The 26,656-nt window shown below is 49.8% G+C and overlaps 1 protein-coding gene and 1 long non-coding RNA gene across 2 annotated transcripts in view; one reads left to right on the top strand and one right to left on the bottom strand.

The window, feature by feature from the left end:
- Positions 1 to 6,634: 6,634 nt before the first annotated feature.
- PDCL3 (phosducin like 3) lies at positions 6,635 to 15,827 on the bottom strand. Its single transcript, XM_062209958.1, has 6 exons — positions 15,734 to 15,827; positions 15,108 to 15,237; positions 11,707 to 11,797; positions 11,257 to 11,400; positions 10,024 to 10,232; positions 6,635 to 7,072 (listed from the first exon to the last, which is right to left on the bottom strand). Exons 1-6 carry the CDS (start codon positions 15,737 to 15,739, stop codon positions 6,930 to 6,932), a joined length of 723 nt encoding a protein of 240 aa, XP_062065942.1. The 5' UTR covers positions 15,740 to 15,827; the 3' UTR covers positions 6,635 to 6,929.
- A 186-nt stretch (positions 15,828 to 16,013) lies between these two features.
- Positions 16,014 to 26,656, top strand: part of LOC133772255 (uncharacterized) — a 38,260-nt gene continuing 27,617 nt past the window's right edge. The window contains exon 1 of the long non-coding RNA XR_009867766.1: positions 16,014 to 16,176. This is a non-coding gene — a long non-coding RNA (uncharacterized LOC133772255). The remainder of the gene's footprint in view (positions 16,177 to 26,656) is intronic.

Below are 26,656 nucleotides of genomic sequence, written 5' to 3'. Positions count from 1 at the left end.
TGCAGTACGGCAGCGTTTCCCTGCGGGACTCAGAATCAGACCTGGGTCGTGTGAACCTGCTGCAGGGGCCTGGCGCGCCGTAGCGAGGTTCAGGAACAGCAGCTTTCACTTATGCTAAGAAACAGCACTGCCAGGTACTTTCCTGGCCCTCTCACCCTGTGCCCCCGTAGGGCTGGGACGCCAAGTGGGAATGAGAACGCCCTTGGGGCCAGTGTGAGTGAGGGCAGTAAGACCTGCCTTGCCTTTCTCCTACTTCCTGCAGTTAAACAGTGTGTGTGTGTGTGTGTGTGTCTGCCATGTGTACATTTGTGTGCTACACTGTTTCATCTGGGTATCTCAAATTCCAGGGAGATCAAACGCTTGCACATTGTTATGCTTTTTTGTAACATTTACTAAGAGGCAAAGCACTGGTTTGTAATCATTCGACTTTTTGCTAACTGCAACTTTTTATTTTTAATATATATCTATTTTTTGAAGATTGAAAGGATTTTTATTATAATCTCAGAGAAAGTTACCAAAAAAGGAAAAAGCACTGCTTCAAAATTTTTCTTGAAAAAACTGTATTCACCATAATGGGCATTCAAGAAATAATAACTTTTTATTATTTTTCTTATTAGGAAGTTGGCACTTTCAACACCTTAAAAGTCAACAAACAGATACACTGAATGATCTACTTTCAAAAGGAAAAGCTAAAAACGTCAAGGTATAGTAAACGCACATACCTTCAACGACTGTGGGATACAACATGATTCCACTGGTCCTATGCATTCTCCCTCCCCATTTTAACATCCCTCCAGGTCAGGTTGCATCGAAGGGTTGCAGCTGGTCAGCGGCAGTGCTGACAGAGCTGTCAGGGAGCGCCACCTGCTGGCAGGATCAAGAAAGCATCAGCATCAAAGCTAGCAGGCCCCTCACCAGCGCAGGCCTCTAAGGCTAATTGTAATTACATGAAACGAATGCAAATTACACTGAGTATGAAATTAGAGTTTAGGGGCCGGCGCTGTGGCACAGTGGGTAAAGCCGCTGCCTGCAGTTCTGGCATCCCATTTGGGATGATCGCAGCTTCCAACCCAGCTCTCTGCTGTGGCCTGGGAAAGCAGAAGATGGCCCAGGTGCTTGGGCCCCTGCACCCGTGTGGGAGATATGGAAGAAGCTCCTGGTTCCCAGCTTTGCATTGGTGGGCTCTGGAGACTGCGGTCATTTGGGGAGTGAACCAGTGGAGGGAAGACCTCTCTCTCTCTCTCTCTCTCTGCCTCTCCTTCTCCATGTAACTCTGACTTTCAAATAAATAAATAAATATTTTTTAAAGCACATTTCAGGAGTACCCTAACCAGTTGTTTTAATTTTTCCTAACATCTACACACCAGAGTGTTATGTGACAGGACATCTTAAGTGGAGAGTTAGCTGCATGGAGTGTTTGGAATTCTGAATGGGAAATGCTCTCTTCTCCCCCACTTATTAATCCAATCATTTCTTTATCAGTACAGACTCATGGATATTTATACTATGAATTATAATCCAGTATTTGTTTATATTGCTTAAACTGTTCCAGATTTAGCCACTGGGAGGTCAGTTGGCTCCTGTGTCTCTTCGACAAACTCCCATCGTTGTGGTTTTGGGTTGCTTTTTTCTGTTTTATATATTCTGTAGCGTGTTTTCACCTCTTGTACTATAAGACACTCCAAGCTCATCTTGCTTATTTCCTCTCCAGGTCTAGAATCAGCCAAATCTTCCAGGATCCCCGGTTCCTTTTTTGAAGAACGGGATCCAAGACCAGGGTCCGAGTGGGAGGTGTGTTGTTGCTACTGAGATGGCATTGCTTTTAAGCCTCCGCAGACAACAGCAAGGGAATGTTTGTACACTGTCCAAATACATCTGCACGTAGCGCCTGTTCCTGGATGCTGAACACACACTCAAAACCACCGATGGCTCCCACTCTAAACCAGAACCACAAAGATCATTCTTGGGGCTGTCTGCAGTGCTGGCATCCCATATGGGTGCCGGTTTGAGTCCCAGCTGCTGCACTTCCAATTCAGCTCTCTGCTATGGCCTGGGATAGCAGTGGAAGATGGCCCAAGTCCTTGGGCCCCTGCACCCACATGGGAGACCCAGAGGAAGCTCCTGGCTCCTGGCTTTGGATCGGCACAGCTCCTGCCATTGCGGCCAACTGGGGAGTGAACGGATGGGAGACCTCTCTCTCTCTCTCTCTGCCTTTCCTTCTGTGTAATTCTTTCAAATAAATAAGTAAATCTTTAAAAACAAAGATCATTCTTGCCTCCTCCCCTTGCTTATCTGTAACCCCTCGCTCTACCAGTGAGAAACCTGGCTCCCCCCACCAGCTGCCCATTTGTTCAGTTCTAGTACACACGGACAGTAGCACTGCGACCGGAAACCATAGCTATGCCTGGTGAAGTAACTTCATCAGCTCCTTCTGCCCTTCAGCTCAGACTCCGCTCACTCCATGGCCACTTACATCAGCACCTTTCCCCCCACCCCACCTGCGGAGCTGTTTCACACCTCTGTAACATACTTAAACTGTTCTGCCACATCCTGTATTCCACCCAGGAATCCCTTGACCCTCCCCATGATTTTTTTCAGATAGGAAGATTCTCTGTGTTGTGGAATCCCATGGGTTCTGACAGATGCCTGTTATCCTATCCCATTACTGGTTTGGAATAGTCCCACCCCTGAGAATAGCCCCACCCCCTGAGAATGGCCCCACCCCTAAAATGGCCCCACCCCCGGGAATAGTCCCACCCCCTAAGAATGGTCCCACCCAGAGCCCTGAGTGCTTCACCTGTTCCCTGCCTGAGTAGGGGCCACTCAGCTTTTTTTTTTTTTTTTTTTTAATATTTATTTATTTGGAAGGCAGCGTTAGAGGAGAGGGAGAGAGTGAGTGAGCGAGCTTCCATCTTCTGGTTCACTCCCCAGATGGCTGCAACAGCCAGAGCTGTGCCTATCCAAAGGCAGGATGCAGGAGCTTCTTCCGGGTCTCCCAGGCGGGAAGGGGCCCAGGGACTTGGGCCATCCTCCATTGCTTTCCCAGGCCATAGCAGGGAGCTGGATCAGAAGTGGAGCAGCTGAGTCTCGAACCGGTGCCCATATGGCAAGCCGGCACTGCAAGTGGCGGCTTCACCTGCGAAGCCACAGTGCCAACCCCACTCAGGCTTTCAACAAGATCACTTGAGGAGGGAGGGGCCTAAGTGAGGGGCAGCCCGCAGCGTGGGAGAGACTGGCCCACCTGCTGCAGGAGAGAGAATGTTTATCAGATGTGTGGAGAGCCACCTGCCCAAAGTACACGGTTCTGAGTGAGCGGCTTCTGTAAGCAGGACAAAATCGTTTTTGTGGGAACACGTTTCGAAAGCGGGCAACAAGGTCACAGCACATTGAGAAATGCTTTGGTAAAATCAGAGGTCGTGAGCTAACAAAGTGGAATTTAAAGCCAGAGGTAATAAATGACAAAATCTAAACACTAAAATAGACTTTTATATCTCTCATAAAGAGCCTTTCATACCTAGCACAAGTTTTCTTTTTTAAAAATAATGTTCACTTTTTAAAGATGCATAAACTTATTTGAAGAGTTACATAGAGAGACAAAGAGAGAGAGAGAGAGAGAGAGAGAGAGAGATCGATCTTCCATCCTCTGGGCCCATTTAAGGTTAAATGAGCAGATGCACAACCCATCAACACACACTTTCTCTTCCACAAGGAGATCGGAATCTATTGCATTTAATTATACAGTCTTAACCATTTCAATTCTCCCAGTATTTCCTCTCTTGATTTTCTGAAACCACTGAACCACTTCTCACCAATCACTTAAAAAAGGGCTACCTAGCGTTTCCTGTAACCTTCCCCCCAGAGCACCAAAGCCGGGACACAGGTATTCTTCTTGTCCGTTTCCCCATCTACGAGCTTCTGCTTGTCTGTGGAAGAAGAAAAACTCAGTGCTACAGTGCCACATCTCATCACCTGTCAGATCACTAAGCTGTGAAGCAAACAGAACATAAAGAGAAGTCTTGGGGCCAGCTGTGCGGTGTAGTGGGTTATGCCACCACCTGCGATACCCACATCCCATATGGGTGCTTGTTCAAGTCCCAGCTGCTCCACTTCCAATCCAGCTCCCTGCTAATGCACCTGGGAAAGCAGTGGAGGACAGACAGCCCAAGTGCTTGGACCCCTGTGCCCACATGGGAGACCCAGAAGAAGCCCCTGGCTCCTGGTTTCCTCCTGGCTGTTGCAATCATTTGGGGAGTGAAGCAGCAGATTGAAGATCTGTCCCTCTTCCAAATAAATCTTAGGAAAAAAAAAAAGAAGTCTCCCAGAAACTGTAGAAACTTGCGAGTCAGACATATTCCAAATCACAATCCTAATTTTAGGAGATGCTTCTTTCCTTAAATCAAGTTCATAAGTAAAACAGCTGCCTGGGTCCCGGGTGCTGTGCAGCCAGTGAGAACTCGTTAGCCAAGGCCATGGGCACTGGGGCCTTTGTGTGTTCCAGTGAAGGGCCTCATCCTGGGGTGGAAGCAAGGTGACGAGGCACAGCTTTCTCTCAGATCAAAGTGGCACTGGGAGTATCTAGAATTAGATTCTGCAAGGCCCCCCAGTGGAACAAGCCTGCAGGTCCCCACCACTGTGAACGCTGCTGACTTAAGTGTGCACATCGCGGCTCTCAAAACGTGCAGCATCCAACTTTCCTGCTTTGTTCTTCCCCAGCATCACGTCAGACTTAGGAAGGGAGCCGGCTCTCCTATCAAGCTGACGGAACTGGTGCACGCGTGACAGACCCAACCCAGCTGGTGCCAACTCTGCAATTAAGATTTCAGGAAACACCCTTCGTGGTAAGCCATCGCTGCACGTTGGCATCAGCCGGTTCTGATGTATCCAACGAAATAGCACTAAGACAGACACTTCCGCTAGGTCCTGGTAAAATGGGCCACAGCCACTGTAATTCAGTAAAGCAGAGCAAAAATTAAAGTCAGTATAACCTCAAAGAACTCTGTGCCGATTCCTAATTTTACGACTCAAACCAGCACTAAGACTATATCGTTCAACACAAATACCAAGGGATCTGTCAATCTGACAAGAAGTGATAAACGCTAACTGCACTTTGGGTCACAAAACACCCTGATGTGGGGCCGTCGCTGTGGTGCAGTGGGTTAAAGCCCCAGCATCCATACGGGCGCCAGCTGGAGTCCTGGCTGCTCCACTTCCGATCCGGCTACCTGCTGATGGCCCAAATGCTTGGGCCCCTGCACCCACATGGGAGACCTGGAAGAAGCTCCTGGCTCAGCTCCTGCCGTTGTAGCCATCTGGGGAGTGAACCAGTGGACAGAAAACCTCTCTCTGTCTCTACTTCTCTCTGTAACTCTTTCAAATAAATAAGTTTTTGTTTTAAAGATTTTTTAATTTATTTGACAGGTAGAGTTACAGTGAGAGGGAGAGACAGAGACAAAGGTCTTCCTTCCGTTGGTTCACCCCCCAAATGGCCGCCATGGCCGGAGCTATGCAGATCCGAAGCCGGGAGCCAGGTGCTTCCTCCTGGTCTCCCACATGGGTGCAGGCACCCAAGCACTTGGGCCATCCTCCACTGCCTTCCCGGGCCACAGCAGAGAGCTGGACTGGAAGAGAAGCAACCAGACTAGAATCCGGTGCCCATATGGAATGCCGGTGCTGCAGGTGGAGGATTAACCAAGTGAGCCATGGCACCGGCCCCAGTCCCAGTACTTTTTTTATTTTTTTTTTTAAAGATTTATTGATTTATTTATTTGAAGGGCAGAGTTAGAGAGAGGCAGAAGCAGAGAGACAAAGTCTTCCATTCACGGGTTCGCTCCCCAGATGGCCACAATACCCGGAGCTGGGCTAATCCAAACCTAGGTGCCAGGAGCTTCTTCTGGGTCTCCGACACGGGTGCAGGGACCCAAGGACTCGGGCCATCCTTCACTGCTTTCCCAGGCCACAGCAGAGAGCTGGATTGATTGGAAGTGGAACAGCCAGGACTCGAACCAGCACCCCTATGGGATGCCAGCACTGCAGATGGCAGCTTTACCCACTATACCACAGTGCCAGCCTCTATAAGTCTTTAAAAAAAATCCTGTTGTGTTTACTGATTTATTTATGTGTGTGCTTCTATCTTGCTTATTTCCAAAACATAATTGAATGTGGCCTTTTATAATAAGGTCAGCTGGCATCTCCATAATCTGAGGTAAACATTAAGTAGAAGAAACATTTGACCAAAGAAATGTAGCAGCAGATTGCAATCCTTCAGAGCCGGCACTGTGGCATAAAAAGCTGCTACCTGCAGTGCCGGCATCCCATGTGGGCACCAGTTTGAGTCCTGGCTGCTCCACTTCCGATCCAGCTCTCTGCTATGGCCTGGGAAAGCAGAAGATGGTCCAGGTCCTTGGGACCCTGCACCCATGTAGGAGACCAGGAAGAAGCTCCTGGCTTCAGATCAGCCCAGCTAATACAGCCATCTGGGGAGGGAACCAGAGGATGGAAGACCTCTCTGTCTCTGCCTCTCTCTGTCTCTGCCTTTCAAATAAAATAAATAAATCTTTAAAAAAATAAAATAAACGGTGCAACTCTAAAGTGTGCAATATTTCCATGGTACAATTTATTAACTTTTATTAAAAAAACACACATTCCTTTATATCTAGTTGTATGTTAAAACATAGTGAATAACTTTATGACTTCCTGAAAATATATGTGAGGAAAAACAGACACTTGTCATACCAACAGTAGGCATTAGTTTAAAAAGATAGTTCCAATAATTTATTAAAATTCCAGCAATGATTATTTCTGAAATGTAAGAGATTTGAAACATAATTATAAAAGGTTAAAAACCAAAAGGATTCACTCCTGCTTTTAAAAAAACCATCCAGACAGTTTGTCACGTCCAGGAAGTTCGCCAAGTGCTGGTGGCTGCAGCCTCAGTCACCCTCGGAGTCGCTGTCCCTCCTGGCGGGGACAGAGCACCGCACCGAGGACAGCAGCACGTCTTCGATCGGCTTCCTGGGGTTCTCCTCCAGGTCCGTCTTGATCGCCCCGGACTTGGCCAGCTTCCACTCCAACTCTACGTGATCGAGAAAAAGCCAATCACATAAGGCTCCCCTCACCCTAAGTCCATCAAGCTGCGGTTTTCCTAAGCAGAAAATATAATCTCAAAATCTGATGACCAATTTAATGTTTTTGCCAAGAAGAAAGTGAAAAAAAAAAAGGTAACACCTTGGAGCCAGTGCTGTGGCATAGCAGGTAAAGCTGCCACCTGCAGTGCCAGCATCCCATATGGGCACTGGTTCGAGTTCCAGCTGCTCCTCTTCCAGTCCAGCTCTCTGCTGTGGCCCAGGAAGGCAGTGGAGGATGGCCCAAGTGCTTGGGCCCTGCACCCGCATGGGAGACCAGGAAGAAGCACCTGGCTCCTGGCTTCAGATCAGTGCAGTGCCGGCCATAGCGGCCAACTGGGGAGTGAACCAACAGAAGGAAGACCTTTCTCTCTGTCTCTCTCTCTCTGTCTATAACTCTACCTGTCAAATAATTAAAAAAAAAAAAAAAAAGTAAGGAATCGGTCGGCCTCACTCCCTTCTCATCCGTGAGACTCACGCAGCCCGAGACCGCGTGTGGCTGAATCACGGGATGGATTTCTCCGGGCAGAGAACATCTCAGGCAGAGCAAAGAGACTGCCCGAGAGATTCCATAACAAACGGCTTGGCCAAGGCAGACCTGCGCAGAGAGGCTCTGCCAGTCAGGTCCTTCTAATCAGATCTCACACCCAGCCTTACTGAAGTCACGTGACTTTAAAGCGCTCCCTGAAACAGAGCACGGAGTGGCAGCTACCAGGGCTCAGGGGTAACAAAGTCTCGGATAGCTGGGTGGGTAAGTTCTGGAGAGCGAGGTACGGTGTGGCGAAGCAATGCACCGTGCACGTGAACCGTGCCAGCACGGCGACCTACAGTGTCTGCACCAAAGTGCAAAGGAGACTGCATGAAGAGCTGGGTGTGGCAACAGGCTGGACCGTGCTGCCGGTCTCACACGGTGTTTCTATTTCAGATCCTCGTGTGTACACCTTTAATGTACACTTTTTTTTTTTGGGGGGGGTCAATCATACCTCATTAATGATATGGGGAAAAGTGCTCCATGGAGATAAATACCATCAGTATTTTTAGCTCTACATACCTTGGTTTACCATTGTGAAAATTCAACAAAATTCCTTTTGAAAAATTTAAGATTTCTGCTTCTTAAGAATATGTATCTTGGGGCCGGCACTGTAGCATAGTGGGTAAAGCCACCGCCTACAGTGCCAGCATCCCATACTCGCACCGGTTCAAGTCCTGGCTGCTCCATTTCTGATCCACTCTCTGCTATGGCCTGGGAAAGCAGCAGCAGATGGCCCAAGTCCTTGGACCCCTGTACCCATGTGGGAGACCCGGAAGAAGCTCTTGGCTTCTAGTTTTGGATCAGCCCAGCTCTGGCCATTGTGGCCATTTGGGGAGTGAACCAGCAGTTGGAAGACCTTTCTCTCTCTCTGCCTCTCTGTATCTCTGCCTTTCAAATAAATAATAATAAAAAAAGAATATGTATATGTATATATCCACCATACATGTACAGGTATTTAATGACACTGTTCACTCCCCATGTGACTACTGTTACATACAAGGCACTAATCCACAAGTCAGTCTGTGTGTGGCAACAGACTACAGCCATGATCACATATTGCTGTGGTTTAGATGTGGCTGCCGAAAAAGCTGCAATTAGGTTGCTAGGGTAGCAATGTTGGGAGGCGGGCCCCTTAAAGGAGATACATACTCTTCTGGAGAAACTGAATTGGTTCTCCCAGGAATGGATTTGTTCTCAAGAGCAGGTTGTCACAAAGCAAGCCTGGCATGTCCCTGGGTCTCCGTCCCACACAGGCCTCTGCTTCTCTGACACAACAGACACAGCCCAAGGCACTCCCCATAAGCCAAGTGCACGCCTGTGCCACTCTCCTGGGCTTCCCACCTCCCAGATGGTGAGCGGAGACACACGACTTTCCTTTAGACGTCACTCAGCCTGGGGTATCTTGTTAAACAGAAAATAGACTACCATGCCAATCTCCATGCACAGCACATTCAAAAAAGGTTAAAATTAGGTTGGAAGACCTCTCTCTCTGCCTCTCCTCTCTCTGTGAAACTCTTTCAAATAAATAAATAAAAAAAAGAGGTCAAAATTAGATGCCAGCATGCGTTTGAAACACTATACGCCTTTCAACACTGGAATGACATGTAACTGATGCATCTCATACATGTTTGTTATATGTTTATACTTTTCCCAGTGAAATATCTTAGTGGTGTAGTATACAAAATCATGTTGAAAATATTTTTTGAAGACTATTCAAGCATGGTTGGACACAGTCCTTGAGTAGAGAGAATTTTGCCTCTGGCCTCAGGTTCTCTCACATTAAGCATGGATAAACACTTGCCATCTCCATGTGTAACACATGGGAAGGAATTTTTTTTAATCTTTCCAGAGTTACAGGCAAAAATAAATAAAGTTTAAATTGAAAAGCTACTAAGGTACTCAACTGAGAAAATATTTCAACAGAGAAATATACATACATATGAGGGCTTCAAAAAAATTCATGAAAAATGTGTATTATGAAAAACTATACAAGGGTCTCAAAAAATCTTTTTGCACCAAAATAGATTTATCTTTTAATTTTATCATACCACAAACTTTTTAAACTGAACTCATTATATGTCCTCAACAATACGTTGATGTGAGCCAAAAATGAATGTTATGATATTGGGCTACACTTAAAAAATATTTAGCTGCAGGGTCAGATAAAGTATATTTGACATTAATGTTAAACATGTAGCTAGGTTCTCTGTGTCTTCCCTTGAGAACTGCTGCAGCCCAGCTGTGACTGCTCCTAATTAGTTGCTAAGACAGGAGACCAAATGCACAGTCGCCCACATGGCAACACCCGGCTAGCTAACAAGCACTCTCAGTAACACAAAAGCCCCTCCCCAGCCCTCATACGCCCCTTACCATCTCGAGTCAAGTTCATGCCGCCGAACACCAGTGGGCCAACAAACTGAGCCTTGATCTCGCCTTCGAGGTACACGAATACTGTGGGCAGATTCCTATCAGGGTAATTGGGTATGCAGGTCGTTGAAATGGCTTTGATGAACTTCACATCAGGAAACTTCCTGGCAAGTGCGCTGAAGTGCTGATTTATCAGGGCACAGAGGGGAATCCTGGAGCACACAGACAGAACACAGAGGCACTGGTGACTGCGCTCCAGGCCAAGGCCAATCAGCACTTTTAAAAACTTTCTGATGTGTCCAGGTGAAGTGAAGAACTTGAAACCTTAAGTCCAACTTAATTCAATACAACAGGTCAGGAAAACAGCGTCAGCATAAAGGACAACTGCTATGGCCTTCCGTAAGGTCGAATGAGAGAACACCAAAGACTCAGAATGTGTGAAACAGGCCAGAACATATTTCCTGCTTTAAGGAAACGCCACAAAAAGCACTGGGCTCTACAGTTTAGGAGCGGGACTGAGCGTGGGGGGAGGCCGGAGGCCCTCAGCACCACATGGCACAGACAATGGCTGGGAGGTCACCCTCTCTGTCTGCAGGAACCATGAATTATATAGAATTTGGAAATGCCGGAGTCCCAGGAATTCCTTTTCAGTGAAAGCAAATTGACTCTTCAACTATATATATATATGTATATATATATATATATATATATATTTTTTAGGCAGAGTTATGGATAGAGGAGGAAAGATGGAGAGAGAGAGGTTTTCCATCTCTGGTTCACTCCTCAAATGGCCACAATGGCCAGGGCTGGGCCAGGCTGAAGCAAGGGGACCAGCGCTGCTTCTGGGTCTCCCACATGCGTGCAGGGGTCCAAGCGTCCAGGCCATCCTCTGCTGCTCTCCCAGGTGCATTAGCAGGGAGCTGAATCAGAAGCAGAGCAGCTGGGTCTCAAACTGGCACCCATTTGGGATGCTGATGTTGCAGTCAGAGGCTTAACCCACTACATCACAATGCCAGCCCCGTCTTTACTATATTTTTACAGAGACAATTGCATTGAGTCACAAATATTAATTTGGTAGTCAAGATAAAAATTAGGCATTAAAGCTTTAGTAAATGAGCAACAAAAACACATAACACTAATAAACAACAAATACCAGAATATGGAATAAGCTTGATATGGATTCAACACATAAATTAAAATTCACATGTTCTAGAACACAGAAGATGATCAGCTCACCCTTGTTTGTAAAGGTGCAAGATTACCCACAAGCCCTCACCAGCTTTGGTAACTTCTTGGACATAATCTTTTCCTGAAATCTCCAAAACTTCTCCAAATTTATTCTTTTCTTGAGTTGCTCTCCACTCGGCCAGTCTTTGCTGCCTGGACAACAGATAGAGAAAATATCTTACAACACCTGCACACATGTACACATGCACAATACACACACAAATAGCCATCTGCCACTGCTTTCCCAGGCGCATTAGCAGGGGAGTTGAGTCAGAAGTGGACCAGCCAGGACTCTGACCACCACTCACATGGGATGCTGGCAACACAGGCAGTGTGGCTCCATCCACTGCGCCACAACACCAGCCCCCAGAAAAGTAAATCTACAATGGATGCACATTTTACGGTATGGTAAAAATTACCATGCAAAAAACCTAAACGGTCCCTCTGAGTGGCACTAACCTGTACATTTCAATGGCACGTTCATCCTCTTCATTGAATTCGTCTTCATTATCTTCCAGTTCTTCCAATGTCATATCTTCATACGTCTTCACTGAATTTAGTTACAACGGCCAAAGTAAAAAAACAAAAATTCAAGATGAACAAACATGCATTTCAGTTTTCCCCTTCGCTTTTCTCCTAAAGGTGTGCACACAATACCAGGAGGCCCTAGCTCACCAACATAAAGATTACTTATATTTCACTAGTGAATAAGATGTGGAGGGTGTTTTAAAAAGAAAAACCTGTGCGGATACCTACAGACGGGAGCATCTCACCCCCACACAAGGAGTGTATGGGTGAGAAATCTCCCAGGTTTACAAAGCCCGAAGTCCCCTGGTCAGGCATATCCACTAGTGGCAGGTGTATCAACAATTCTACTACCCAAGGAGCTGGGGTGATGGGAGCAGGGGTCCTTCCCACACACACTTTCCTGGAGTTAAAGGTGACCATCATGTATTTCTTGGCCATTTCTTCTGTGTGGCAGGAAGCTCTATCCTTTCTTGTAATGAACTGGTATAAAATCAGCATCTCATTTTTACTGTCACTCCTGCTTCTTGACAGCAAACCTGGCTTTCGCTGTGCCTCCAACAAAACTCTCATCCAGGTCAACAACCTCATTTCCTGATGACAAGCAGCACCTGATCCAAGCTGTGCCGGCCTCCCCTGGCTTCCAGGAGGCCCTGTTCTCCTCCTGCCCCTAGAGCTGTGCCCACTCTGAACCTTCTGCTCATGACAAGTCCTCAGGGCTCAATTCTTTGACTCGGCTTCTATGCCTGTACCCTCAGTGACTACTTCTAGGGGCTTTGTGTGTTTTCGGTATGCTCGCAACTCCTAAAGTCACGTCCCCAGCTCAGACATCTCTGAAAACACACCCAACCGCCTGCTTAGCCCCTGCACTTGCTCCGTGAGACTCTCAAAGTTAACATGTCCCAAACAGAATCCCCATCTTCCTGCAAACCTGCTCCTCTCCAAGCCTTCACCTCAGTTGGTGGCAACTCCATCCTCCAGGTCGCTCAAGCCTAAGGCGTGCAGTCACCCTAACTGCAGTGGTCTGAACAAGATTTGGCTTCCTAATTCATGCAGCTGTTGAAATCCCAAACTTGTGATTGTAGCACCAGGAGGGTGGAAACTTAAACCACTTACGGTGTAGAGAAGGTAGGTCCAGTGGGAGGTCCGTAGGCCCCTGGAAGGTAGTTTTTCCAAGAGGACTGGTTATAAAAGTTGAGTCGGGCCCAGCCACTCCTCTTCCTGGCTGGCCATGGGACCCTTTTCCTCACCAGCTCTCCATGCTCCACCACTGCCACCTCATTAGAGGCCAAACCAATGGGGCCCCCTTCTGGGACTTAAACCGCCAAAACAACCACCTATGTAAACCTGTGCTCAGTGTAGAATTCATTTTCGTTTTCTCAGGCACTGTGTTGGAGGGAGGAGAAGCCCATGAATACGCTTAGCTCTCTTAGCCTTCCTTGGGTCCACTGGCAAATCCCACTACAACCTGACTACACTGCTACTCACCATTTCACCTTCACCACACCATTCTGAGCCAACGCAGCCTCTCACCTGAACTACCGCAACAGTTTCCAGAATGCTGCCCTGCTTCCTGCCGTGGCCTCCCCCCCAAAGCCCACGCTCAGCTAGGCAGCAACAGGACAGCGCTGTCCAAGTGGAGGTCATGTCACTGCTCTGTTTCAACCGCCAAAAGCTGGGGCCGGCGTTATGCTTAGCGGGCAAAGCCACCACCTGTGACATCAGCATCCCGTACAGGTGCCGATTCGAGGCCTGGCTGCTCCACCTCCAATCCAGCTCCCTGCTAACATATCTCTGGAGGTAGAAGAAGACAGCTCAAGTGCTTGGGGCCCTGCCACCCACAGGGCAGACCAAGATGGTGTTCCAGGCTCCTGGCTTTGGCTTGGCCCAGCCTCAGCTGTTGCCACCATATGAGGAGTGCACCAGTGGACAGAAGCTCTCTAACTTGGCCTTTCAAACAAATAAACAAATCTATAAAAAACAAACAAACCTCCAAAAGCTGCCCGAGTCGTTGGGAGTACTCTCCTCAGGGAGTTCCGGCCTCTCTGCGGATTGTTCAACCTGTCAGCTGGCTTTTTGCTTGTTCACCTAACCCTTCCGGGGTGTGTATCATCACCCTTCAGGTCTTTGTCCTAAGTGTCTCTTACCACCCTTACCCCTCAGGTCTACTCTCATCTCTGCCTCCTCTCTTCGGGTCTTTCCGCAGCTGTCCGCTTCTGACTCCGGCTAGAATCGGGCCTGCTTCTGCTCCAACCCTCCCTTGGCTGTTGCTGTCTTTGCCACTACCCTCGAAGTTCCACCAGGTCACAGAATTCTGTCTGGCTGTGCCCAGCTTCAGTACCCAGAACAGCCCCTGACACACAGTCATCATTCAGTAAGCGTCTGCTGGTTGTTTTCTAATCAATCCTCCTCTACATTAGCTCCACGGGGTCCACAGGGGATAAAAGCATTAGTCCCTGTAGTCAACGGTTCTCACACACTGTATGTATCAAAATCCTTTAAAGTCCTGGTTTCAAAGGCAGATTCCTGGGCCCCATCCCGGAGACTCTGACCCAATAGGGTCTGAGAATGTTTCTGGGAGCCCCGCGGGGGATTCTGATTCAGGTGACACAGCCCCCGCACGCTGCAAACATGCCTCCCCAAGTGAAGCTAGTTTCATTTCTTACTTCAAGCAAATCATAAAGAAAACAAAATACCTCCCCAGGAGCACACACTAAAAACTCTGAACAAGCTTCTAGGACAGGACTCAAAGAACCAATGAGCAGAAGGTCAGGACTCAGAAATACTTTCTTCAGCATCAGCACGTGCTCAGGGGACACAGACATGGAACTGTGTGCCTAAAAGGTGCAGCCAAGCCTAAATCTGTGGCCGGGGGCCAGCGCTGTGGCACAGCGGGTTAAAGCCCCGGCCTGCAGTGCCGGCATCCCATATGGGCGCCAGTTCCAGTCCCGGCTGCTCCTCTTCCAATCCAGCTCTCTGCTGTGGCCTGGGAAAGCAGAAGATGGCCCAAGTCCCTGGGCCCCTGCCCCCGCGTAGGAGACCCAGAAGCAGCTCCTGGCTTCAGATCAGCCTAGCTCCGGCCGTTGTGGCCAAATGGAGGGTGAACCAACGGATGGAAGACCTCTCTCTAACTCTTTCAAATAAATAAATAAATCTTTTTTTTTTTTTTTTTAAATCTGTGTCCAGGAAGGTGACGGCCAGCGACGCCCTGTGACCACGCCCGCCCTGCAGCCCGGGGCCTGGCTCTCAGAGGAGCCCCGCACGGCAGGAGCTGGAGGCTTAGAGAGGTGTCTCCTAAGCCAGACCCACAGACCAAGGAAAACAGGCGCACTCACCCACTGACTGCTGCAGCGCCCGCTCCTCCTCCTCTTCCGCCTGCTTTTCCAACTCTTCCAGGCTTTCCTTTGAGGGCAGGATGCCCTTTTTGCGTAAGATGTCATTCCACTCGGTGTCCGCATTGGGGTCCTAGGGCAGGGGAGTCCAGGCTATCGCGAGCGCAACATCAAGCCCGGAGGGCGTGGTGCTGGGCCAGGTGCTGGGCAGGGAGGAACGTATGGCCTGCTGCTGAGACGTGTTCGAAGCCAGCTCGGAACGCAGCCAGGAACACTGTTTCCTAAGGCGGAGCTTCAAGACTCGACTTCCACATCCCAACAGTGGGCCCACAGCACACCTGCTCACGGCTCAAGAAGGGAGCTGAGGAGAGGGTCCCGCAGGGCAAGCACCCCAAAGAACGGAGTTTCAGCCGGCAGGGCACAGCGGGGCGAGGACCCCCAGCCTCCGCGAGCCGGCCGCACCGCACCTGCCGTCCCGCACTGCGCCTGCGCCGGGCCTGGGCCGGCGGGGCCTCCCTCGTGCCTCAGGTGCCCAGTACTTCTCACAAGCCTGGCGCCCGAGAACGACACGAGCCCAAGGGGACACACGAGACATCGCGGGGCCCAGACCCCGCTCCCGCCTAGCTCACCTGCATGTTGCCCGGCAGCTCTCAAGCCTCTTCCACCGTGCGGCCCCGCCCCTCAGCTCCCTTCTGCGCACGCGCGTAGCCACCGCCCCGCCTCTTCCCCCAAGGTCCGGCTTTCGCCCCGCCCCAAAGAGGGCGAGCTGGGCGGAGCCAAGGGAGGAAGCGAAGTTTCTGAGTCTGCGCGCGCTTCTCCGGGACCCGGCGTAAACGCTGCGCGCATGCGCACGGCCGGCTCCGCCCGCGCTCCGTCGGTCCCCGGGGCCTGTGTCCGAATCTACCTTATTAGGGCAGGTCCCGGCGGAGGCGTGGCGAGGCAGGCCGAAGGAGTGTCTCAGGGGCAGTGTGTCTTACTGGAAACCGGAGAAGTCAGAAGCAGGAGTGCGTTTCCGTGATCCGGTGTCACAATGATAAATCACCCAGGGATGTGCTCCAGGCGTTGGTTAATGGTAAGGAAATGCAAATGGACGTTAACCTGATTGCTGGTACACTCTGGATACACCTGGTGAACCCCCTCCCACATGGTACCCCATAAAATGTGCAAGTACTGCATGTTAATCCTGTTTTAAAAAATGCAAGGTAATCTGGAATTCCCCCGCCACCACTGCATGTCCGATAAAGCAACCCATGCCTAAGACCTTTATTAAGAGCCTGTTAGGTACCTGCCGCTGTTCTAGGCTCTGCGGGTCCAGCAGTGAACACAACAAAACTGAAAGCCGTTTCAGTTGGTTGGCCCTCAGAGCTCCCCGTTAGCTAACGTGCGGAGCCCATGGCTGGTCCCTAGCGGGCACCGAACAGCATCAACATCAAGCGGAGGCTCCAGAAAGATGCAGGCCTTCGAGCCTGTGGTGCACACACTGAGCCAGCGCTGTGGGATAGCGGGTGAGGCTGCTGCCTGTACTCCGACCTCCCACCTGGGCTCAGGTTCGAGTCCCGGCTGCTCTTCCAATCCAGCTCTCTGCTATGGCCTGGGAAAGCAGTAGAAGATGGCCCAAGTCCTTGGGCCCCTGCCCCCACGTGGGAGACATCGAAGAAACTCCTGGCTCCTGGCTTTGGCTTGGCCCATCCTGGACTGCTGCAGCCATTTGGGGGAGGGGGGGCAGCAGGACCAGCAGATGGAAGACATCTGTCTGTCTGCTGTAACTCTTCCGTTCAAACGAATACAATAAATCCTTAAAAAGTGCAATACTCCTCCCTGGCGTGGAGGGAGGTGTCCTACGCACCTGGGCTAAGTTGGGAATCCCAGACCCACAATCACCTGTGGGATACGTGCAGGGCTCCCAACCTTGTCCACGCTTTGGAACCACCTGGGAGCCTTCCAAAACTGCAGCTCTCCTGGGCCTTCGTTCTCCGACAAATTAAATCTTGGACATGGGGCCAGGAACTGAGTGTCTTTTATCCTCAAGTGATGCTCATGTACACAGCCATGGGTAAGAGAGTGAATCAAGTGATTCGTGATAGCCTTCATTCATGAGGAGCCTTACGATGGACCTAACTTCAACTGATTGACGGGCACTCTAGTGGGCAGTGGAGTGTGAGCGGGTTCTCCCCTGCTGTCTCCAGCCCAGTCAGGCCCAGGGCCACCTTGGGAGTGACTGATGCAGTGCTGTCCCCTCCACACGGCACAGCAATAGAGAGGGGGTTGTAAAAATGAAGCTGTGATGACAGAGAGCAGATCAGCGATCAGGAGGAGGTGGGGGAGATCTCAGAGGAGCACAAGAAGCTTGAGCAGGGGATGGATGTGTTCATTATTTTGATTGTGATGATGGTGTCGAGGCTCATAACACAGCCCCCTGGAATACTGATTAAATTAAAGGTCCTTGGAGAACAGCAGATACTGAAGAGGCTTTGCTCTGGTTTTCTCTTATCTGCCTGATTGGACTGCCACAGAGGAGAATAGTTGTCCTGGGGCCAGCATTGTGGTGCTGGGGGTGAAGCCTCTGCCCCCAGTGCCTACTTCCCACATGAGCACCGGTTCAAGTCTTGGCTGCTCTGCTTTGGCTCCAGCTCCCTGCTGTTGTGCCTGGGAAGACAGCAGAAGATGGCCAAGTAACTGAGCTCCTGCTACCCACATTGCAGACCCCAATGAATATCCAGGCTCCTGGCTTCAGCCTGGCTCAGCCCTGGCTGTTGCAGCCACTTGGGGAGTGGATATAAAATTTCCCTCTGTCTCTGCCACTCTCTGTCTGTAATTCTGCTTTTCAGATACATACATAAATCTTATAAAAAGGGGAAGAAATGAAATGCATCCCATTTCACAGTGAGCCTGTGTTTAACACCTGGCTCAGCCTCCTGATTCCTACGAATGCACACCTGGAGGCAACAAGCGATGGGCCAGATAGCTGGGTTCTGGTCACCCACATCAGAGAACTCCATTGAGATCCTGGCTCCCAGCTTTGGCCTGGCCCAGTTCCAGCCTCATTCATGTGGACCAAAAGATGGGCACGCTTGCTCACTCGCTTTCAAATAATTAAAAAAAGATATACTTGGGGTTGGGGGGTGCTGGCATGGTGGTGCAGTGGGGTAAGCCTCTGCCTGTGATGACAGCATCCCGTATGAGCGCTCCTATTTGAGTCCCAGCTGCTCCACCTCTAATCCAGCTCCCTGCTAATATGCCTGGGAAAGCAGCAGAAGATGGCCCAAGTACTTGGGCCTTTGCCATCCACATATGAGACCCAGATGGAGTTCTGGGCTTCTGACTTCAGTCTGGACCAGTCCCAGCTGTTTCAGCCATTTTGGGAGTGAACTAGCAAATGAAGGATATATTCTCTCTCTCTCTCTCTCTCTTTCTGTTTCCTCCTCCCCACCCCCCATCACTCTACCCTGACTTTTGAGTGGGCACAAGCCCTTTAATGACTAAATGCATTTCCATGAGGGACATCCGGACCTGGCTGTGTGATCGTGGCATCCTTGGTCTCTCCAACTTTACATTCCTGCCCTCTCGCCCACCTTTCTTGGGCTCTTCCCTCGCATGGTACTCCCCTTGGCTCCAGATCACACATACCAGGGTCTCTGGGCCAACAAGCTCCCAGAACACTGTCACCTCAGCCTAAGAGTGGCGATGGTCTCTCCACAGGTTTGCCTTTTGCATAGTGATTGTCTACTAGACCCCACAGCACGTTACAGACTCATAAGTCCTCCTTAGTATTCCAAAAGGTGTAGATAGCGTAAATACAAACAAAATAATTTTTAAAAATCACCAAATGCCTTAACTATAAAGAAAAATAATTTATTTTCAATATGTAAATTCTCTAACTCAATAATCAAGTAGTTGGGTAATTATACCAATTTCTTTTTTTTTTTTTAATATTTATTTATTTATTTGAAAGTCGGTGTTACACTGAGAGGAGAGGCAGAGAGAAAGAGAGAGAGAGAGGTCTTCGATCCACTGGTTCACTCCCTAGTAGGCTGCAATGGCTGGAGCTGCGCCCATCTGAAGCCAGGAGGCAGGATCTTCCTCCAGGTCTCCCACATGGGTGCAGGGGCCCAAGGACTTGGGCCATCTTTCACTGTTTTCCTAGGCCATAGAAGAGAGCTGGATTGGAAGTGGAGCAGCCGGGACTCAAACCGGCACCCATATGGGATGCCGGCACTGCAGGCAGCAGCTTTACCTGCTACGCCACAGCACCGGCCCCTAATTATACCAATTTCTTTTTTGTTTGTTTGTTTTTTTTGTTTGTTTGTTTTGACAGGCAGAATGGACAGTGAGAGAGAGAGAGACAGAGAGAAAGGTCTTCCTTTTCCGTTGGTTCACCCCACAGTGGCCGCTGCGGCTGGCGCACCACGCTGATCCAAAGCCAGGAGCCAGGTGCTTCTCCTGGTCTCCCATGGGGTGCAGGGCCCAAGCACTTGGGCCATCCTCCACTGCACTCCCGAGCCACAGCAGAGAGCTGGACTGGAAGAGGGGCAACCAGGACAGAATCTGGCGCCCCGACCAGGCCTAGAACCCGGTGTGCCGGCACCGCAGGTGGAGGATTAGCCTATTGAGCTGCGGTGCTGGCCAATTATACCAATTTCTTTCTTTCTTTCTTTCTTTTTTTTTTTTTTTTTGACAGGCAGAGTGGACAGTGAGAGAGACAGAGAGAAAGGTCTTCCTTTGCCGTTGGTTCACCCTCCAATGGCCACCGCGGTCGGCGTGCTGCGGCCGGCGCACCGCGCTGATCCGATGGCAGGAGCCAGGTGCTTCTTCTGGTCTCCCATGCGGGTGCAGGGCCCAAGCACTTGGGCCATCCTCCACTGCCTTCCCGGGCCACAGCAGAGAGCTGGCCTGGAAGAGGGGCAACCGGGACAGAATCCGGTGTCCCAACCGGGACTAGAACCCGGTGTGCCAGCGCAGCTAGGTGGAGGATTAGCCTAGTGAGCCATGTCGCCGGCTCAATTATACCAATTTCTAATAAAATGCTCTTTTAAAGATTTCTGACACTTTGAAATAATTATAGCTCTCTATAGACAAGTGAGATCACTGTGAATACAACTGATACTAATGTAGACATACCCTGTATGTTGCCTTGGCAACTGAGATATCAGATAGAATAACTTGATTTTCTAAAATGGTGAACAACTGGTAAAATTCCAAAGTATGACTTTCCCTCAACATAAAAGAAAGCTGCTTTCCTAGAAAATTTAATGTTTCTAGAAAAATGCAATTAAAACTGAAGAAACATTCAAGGCTTGATATAAGCAGATTTTTTAGCTACATGGAAGTACCTGCAGGACATCAATATCCCTGACCCCCACTCATGAATGCCGGCCCCCCTCCTCTCAGTCACTGCAGAAGCCAAAAAGTCCTCACTCACTTCCCAGTTGTCCCCTCTGCTCTGACCCTGCCCTCTTTGGAGACTAACCTTGACAAACTGAGCCTCCTAAAGCTCTATGTCTTGGGAGCTTGGGCACTAGTGTGGGAATGAAGGAGGGGAAATGTTAAGGGGGAGGGGCTTCTGGGAGGTCCTGGGTCCACTGTGGGCACTGCCCTTAGAAAGAGCCAAGATGCCTCTCATGGGGCTGTGCCAGTCGTTAGAAAAGCCTGAGTCTGACCCGGAACCACTCGCTGGCTTCCTGTCCTGGGATGTGCCCCTCCCTCCTGCCATCTCCAAGCTGATGCTAATGCGGGCGCCATACCCTTCAGAACTATATGCTACATAAACGTCTTTTCTTTATAAAGTTAGCTTGCTTCAGGTTTATCATTATAGTAGTGAGGAGTACACTATTACGCACAGGGAGACAGCTCTGTGCAGAGTCAGTTGCTATTTCAATGATCATGGCGTCTCATGAGAATTAATAGATAGAACAGGTTACTTCATTGGTTTGCTTGGTTGCTTGTTGGTTTGCCATTATCCTCAACTACAAAATGGGCTACCAGATAGGTCCACAGAGCTCTACTTTCTGAATAGCAGCTCTTAATCTTTCCCTCTAAGTCGCCTGTCTTTACTGTTTCTCATAGCCTTCAAGCAAAGAAGAGAGTGAGTATTCATGTTTCATGACCCTATGCCCACGGTCTTTCCTCAAACTTGTATGGCATACTTGCTAAATTAAGTCAAGTTTGGCCTGGCACTGCCCCTACACATATTTTAAGCTTGACCTAAAATTACTCCATACATAGTGAACTGCAAACTCACTCATTGCATAAATAGACTGCAGCCTACTCTTAGAACAAGTAGTTGAGTCTCAGCCAGTCACAGCAGCTGAGCTTCAGTCAGCCAGCGACAGCCAACTATTCAAACTAGATTCAAATAAGGCAAGCACTAAACTTGAACTAATCTATCTGTCTTTGGACTCGTTTCCATTTCCTGTATGTGATTTGCTTTTTCTGTCTGTAAATGTTACCCAGTCCCATGGAAGAACCTAAAAAACCTAGGGCTACCTCATTCACAAATTGCTCCTGCTCCATTAAACTCTTGAATGTAACATGTCTGATGTTTGTCATTTACTAATCACACCCCAGCCCTTGGCCACTTCGGACCTTCATTGGTACAGGTAAACACAGCCACAGAAACACACCTGATGAATCTGATTAGCCTTTTTTTTGTTTTTTTTTTGTTTGTTTGTTTGTTTGTTTTTTTGACAGAGTGGACAGTGAGAGAGAGAGACAGAGAGAAAGGTCTTCCTTTTGCCATTGGTTCACCCTCCAATGGCCGCCGCGGCCGGCGCGCTGCAGCCAGTGCATCGCGCTGATCCAAAGGCAGGAGCCAGGTGCTTCTCCTGGTCTCCCATGGGGTGCAGGGCCCAAGCACTTGGGCCATCCTCCACTGCACTCCCTGGCCATAGCAGAGAGCTGGCCTGGAAGAGAGGCAACCAGGACAGAATCCAGCACCCCGACCGGGACTAGAACCTGGTGTGCCGGCGCTGCAAGGTGGAGGATTAGCCTATTGAGCCACAGCGCCAGCCATCTGATTAGCCTTTAAATTTATAACCACCATATGCTTGCGATTATAAAATAAATTTAAAGTATGTCATTGCAAAAATTAAAAGAAAAAAAGGAAGGAGGAGGGAGAGTAGGGTGGGAAGTATCATTATGTTCTTAAAATCATATATATAAAATACATGAAATTCATTTCTTTTATATAAATATAAAAATTGGCAAAGAATAAAATAAATTTATAACTACATACCTCCAGCAGGCTACTCACACATTTCCCTAGACTTCACTCTCATTCTGCCCTAGAAAACTTATTTTGTTTTTTTTAAATGTATTTAAGAGGACAGAGGGACAGAGAGAAAGATCTTCCATCCACTGGTTCACTCCCAGAATGGCCAGAGCTGCGCCAATACGAAACCAGGAGCCAGGTGCTTCTCCTGGTCTCCCATGCAGGCGCAGGGGCCCAAGCACTTGGGCCATCTTCCACTGCCTTCCTGGGCCACAGCAGAGAGCTGGATCAGAAGTGGATCAGCCAGGACATGAAATGGTGCCTATATGGGATGCTGGCGCTGCAGGCTGAGGCTTAGTCCACTGTGCCACAGCGCCCGCCCCCGGGGCTCTTCTGTTTGGGGAGGCAAAAGAAGGGAATGAGTTTAAAAGCATCAGTGTGCTGGAGAAGGCTCCATTTCCTCTTTCCTGTCTGTTATACATCCCCTGGCAGATGGAGGGACAGCAGAACTAGCTACAGGAAGCGTAATTTTCTCTTGGATTCTCCAAAGCCTCATGTTGGCAATGACCTGTCAGTCAGCCTCAGAGGGAGGCAGGGAAGGCCTTGAAGGAAGCCTGTGGGAGTGGAAGGCTGTGGGGCAGGTGAGCGTACCTTTACCTGTGTCTTGCAGGACCTGGTTAGGGTCTCACTTGGACAAATTTGCATATGAAATGCATCTCTCTCTGCCTCCTCTCCTATCTGGTAGTTCCTTGGTGACAAGTTGCCCCTGCTTATTGAAGGAGTCTGGCTTGGCCACATCTACTCGCATCTGCAGGCCGTGGTCCCCTTGAGTCCAGAAGGAGCCAGGAGCCTAGAGGATCAGAGCCTCACAAGCCGGCCTGTATTTTCCCATGGCCACACCCATGGCTGCCTGAAGAGCAGAAACTGTGCTCAGAGAACGGATGTGGAGTTGCCTGTCTACAAAGCTGGGAAGCTTCAGGGCCCAGGTTCTCTGCAAACCAGGAAGAGTAGGGTGACCCTACCTAGTCCCGTATAGCTGGCCGTGCAGTGACCAGGAGCTCTGCACACTGCGATCCTGCATGATTCCCAGTTGGAACCCAATTTCCCCAACACCCCTCTGGCGCTCATTCCCAAGAAAGTGGTGACAGCCAACCACAGTCCTGTCGTAGGAGGTCTGATTTGGGGCAATTGAGTTCAGTGTTCAGTGTAACACAGCCCCTGTCGCAATCTCACGTTTGTGTTACAATATCAGCATGCATCATTAGATTTGATAAGAGTTCCTAATTGCTAGTGTTGTTAGATTTGGATCTAAGGCATTTCCTTTGAGACATATCTGATGCAATAACAGGACTATACTCTGTATTTTGTGTATTATGTATTATGTGTGTTGCGGTCTTCTTGTGTATTTAGCACTCTTTTCAGAGCAAAGAGTGCTGTTGTGCGCCCAAGGCCAAGAACATATGCACAGTTTAACATAAGACGGCACAATTATCCATGCTGGGTATTCACGTTGGGGTAGTGCTGGCACTTGGCCGTGTGCCCCCTCTAGAGGAGGCTGCTAATAAGAAGTCGTCCATGAAAAGGCCCCCCCAGACTCAGCCTCCAGACTCCCCAGGAGCTGACAGTGTCCTGTTTGCTCACGAGGTTGGGACTGCTGTCTTGGACCCCTGACTGATCTGGGGGGGGGCGTGGCCATTTTTCAATTTTGTGTGACACCTGCCTCTTGAAGCTTTTTCAGATATGTTCTAAATATATGACTGAGATAGCAAGGATTTTTAATTTATTGTGTCTTAGCCCATTTTCTGTTGCTGTAACAACCTGAAAATGTGTAAAGAATAGAAGTTTATGTGCGGGGGCCGGCGTCATGGCTCACTTGGTTAATTCTCCACCTGCGGTGCCAGCATCCCATATGGGCACCGGTTCTAGTCCCAGTTGCTCCTCTTCCAGTCCAGCTCTCTGCTGTGGCCCGGGAAGGCAGTGGAGGATGGCCCGAGTGCTTGGGCCCTGCACCTGCATGGGAGACCAGGAGAAGCACCTGGCTCCTGGCTTCGGATCGGCACAGCACCGGCCATAGCGGCCATTTGGGGAGTGAACCAGCAGAAGGAAGACCTTTCTCTCTGTCTCTCTCTCTCTCTCACTGTCTATAACTCTACCTATCAAATAAAAAAAAAAAAGAAGCTTATGTGGCCTATGAGTCTGTGGACTGGGAAGTCCAAGAGTGTGGCATTGGCATCTGGCGAGGGCCTTCTCGCTGCTGGACATGGCAAAGGGCGTCCCATGGCAAGAAAGAGCAGGTGTGCCGGCTCGGTCTCTCTCCCTCTTCTTGTAAGGCCACTAATGGCCTCGTGGGGGTCCCTACCCTCACAACATCCAATGCCAATTGTCTGCACGGGCTGTATCCCCATATTCTATTAAAACATGAACTTAGAGACGCTGTGTCCAGCACATGAGCTTTTAGGAAACCATTCAGATCACAGCAGCGGGGTTCCTTTCACTGTCCGGCAGTTGAGGACAAAAGATCGGACTGGGATGGGAACAGTCTATTAAGACTGCCAGAAACACAGGGCAGGGCTACTCCTACCATCGATTCTGGCTCTGAAGTTCCCTGTGGCATCTGTCACTGGTTCGCATTTATATGACGACCGAGACAGTAATTGTCTGGGCCACTTGAGAATCTAGAGTCCACTTTGTGATAATGAACACCGGCTCCTTTGTGATGTGAAATGATTCTGCTCCCACAAGCCTCACAAGGGCTTGATGTTCCATTATGGAGCCAGGAGACATGAGCACAGAGGTTTTTGTTGTAGCTTAAAATATCCAGATGAGTCAGGCAGGAGGATGGGAAGGAAGGTAGGGAATCAGAAATTGTTACTGTAGGTCAGCCTCTGACTGTGGTTTGGATCTTACCGTGTTCAGCTGCGCTCCCTCGTGAACCAACTCCCCCAGACTCCCAAGGATCTCATCCCCCCAGCAAGAGAGAGCACTGTGGGTTCCGACTGCTCCCTGGGCATGGTGACCTTCAGGTAGAGAGGAGTGCACAGGGGCTTTGCCTGTCGACTGGGGATTGGCTCTGAAGCCCGAACAAAGATTGGAGGTAAAAGAAAAGTCTCCATGTCCTAAGAGGTGACTTGTGGACACCTGCCCGGGGCTTTCTAAGATGTGACTTCAGCATTCCCATGCTGATGAGTTAGACGCTGGCTGTCGCAGCAGGTAAGCACGTTTGCCCCTGAGCCCACCCCCACCCCCAGCAGGGACTGGGAGCAGCCTGCAGCTGCCATCTGATTAGCTAAGCCAGGCCCGTGTTCCAGGGGCCTAGACGGGGCCAGGCTTGCGCCTCCCTGCCAAGTGCTCTCCCAGAGGGCTGTGTGTCTGGTGGGGGTCGAGAGGCTGGCGGAGGAGGACGGGGCACCAGCTCTTCACCACACACCTTCCAGGATCTCATGGTGGTGCCCTTTCCCCTTTCCTGAAGAGGGCAGGGAACAAGCTGGGGAATGCCAGCAGGCCAAGCAGTAGGGGGCACCTCCTGCTGGCCATTAGGGAATGAGAAGCTCCCTTCCTGCTCTGTTACTGTCCCTGCCTCCAACCCCCACTGGACAGGGGAGAGATGACAGCATCCCAGAGCCAGGCCACCGCCTCCTGCTGGCCATCAGGAAACGAGCAGCTCCCTTCCTGTTCTGTTACTGTCCCTTCCCCCAACCCCCACTGGACAGGGGAGAGATGACAACATCCCAGAGCCAGGCCACCTCCTGCCCGCTGCACTGTGAAAGGGAGGCTGTCATGGGCTGAGTCGTAGTCCCCTAGGATTCCTATGTTGAAGTCCCCACCCCCAGGGCCTACGAAACTGACTGTATTTGGCTCCAGGACCTTTAAAGCAATAATTAAGGTCACATGACATGCTTAGGGTGGGCCCCAGGCAATATCAGAAGGGGACATCAGGAGACAAGACGCACACAGAGAGAAGGCCCGGGCCCAGGCCCAGCCCCGGGAGCAAGGCTTTGGACGGGGCCAACCCTGCTGACACCCAGCGTGCCCTTACACATTTGATACAAGCTTTCTGCAGCATGGAGATACAGCAAATGGATTCTACCACTGCCTTGAGTAGTTCTACTCCAAGGATCGGGGGAGACGGGAACTGCCACTTGGTTGCTGAGCTCACAGGGACAGATCTGCCACAAGACAGAACCACAGGGGGATGTGCACCGTCCCTAGCTCGAATTCCATGGACTCCTATTGTCCAGAGCTTTTTGTTTGGCTGTTTGTTTTACTGAAATAATGCTTCTCAATTTGTTATAAACCCTTGGATCAAGCTCAAAAAATTTGGAATGACTGTTACTGCTAATTTTGA

Source organism: Lepus europaeus, chromosome 13 (assembly GCF_033115175.1).
Source record: "Lepus europaeus isolate LE1 chromosome 13, mLepTim1.pri, whole genome shotgun sequence".
Classification (NCBI taxonomy): Eukaryota; Metazoa; Chordata; class Mammalia; order Lagomorpha; family Leporidae; genus Lepus; species Lepus europaeus.
The sequence above is the reverse complement of the archived record's forward strand: the minus strand, read 5'-3'. Positions and strand labels throughout refer to the sequence as shown.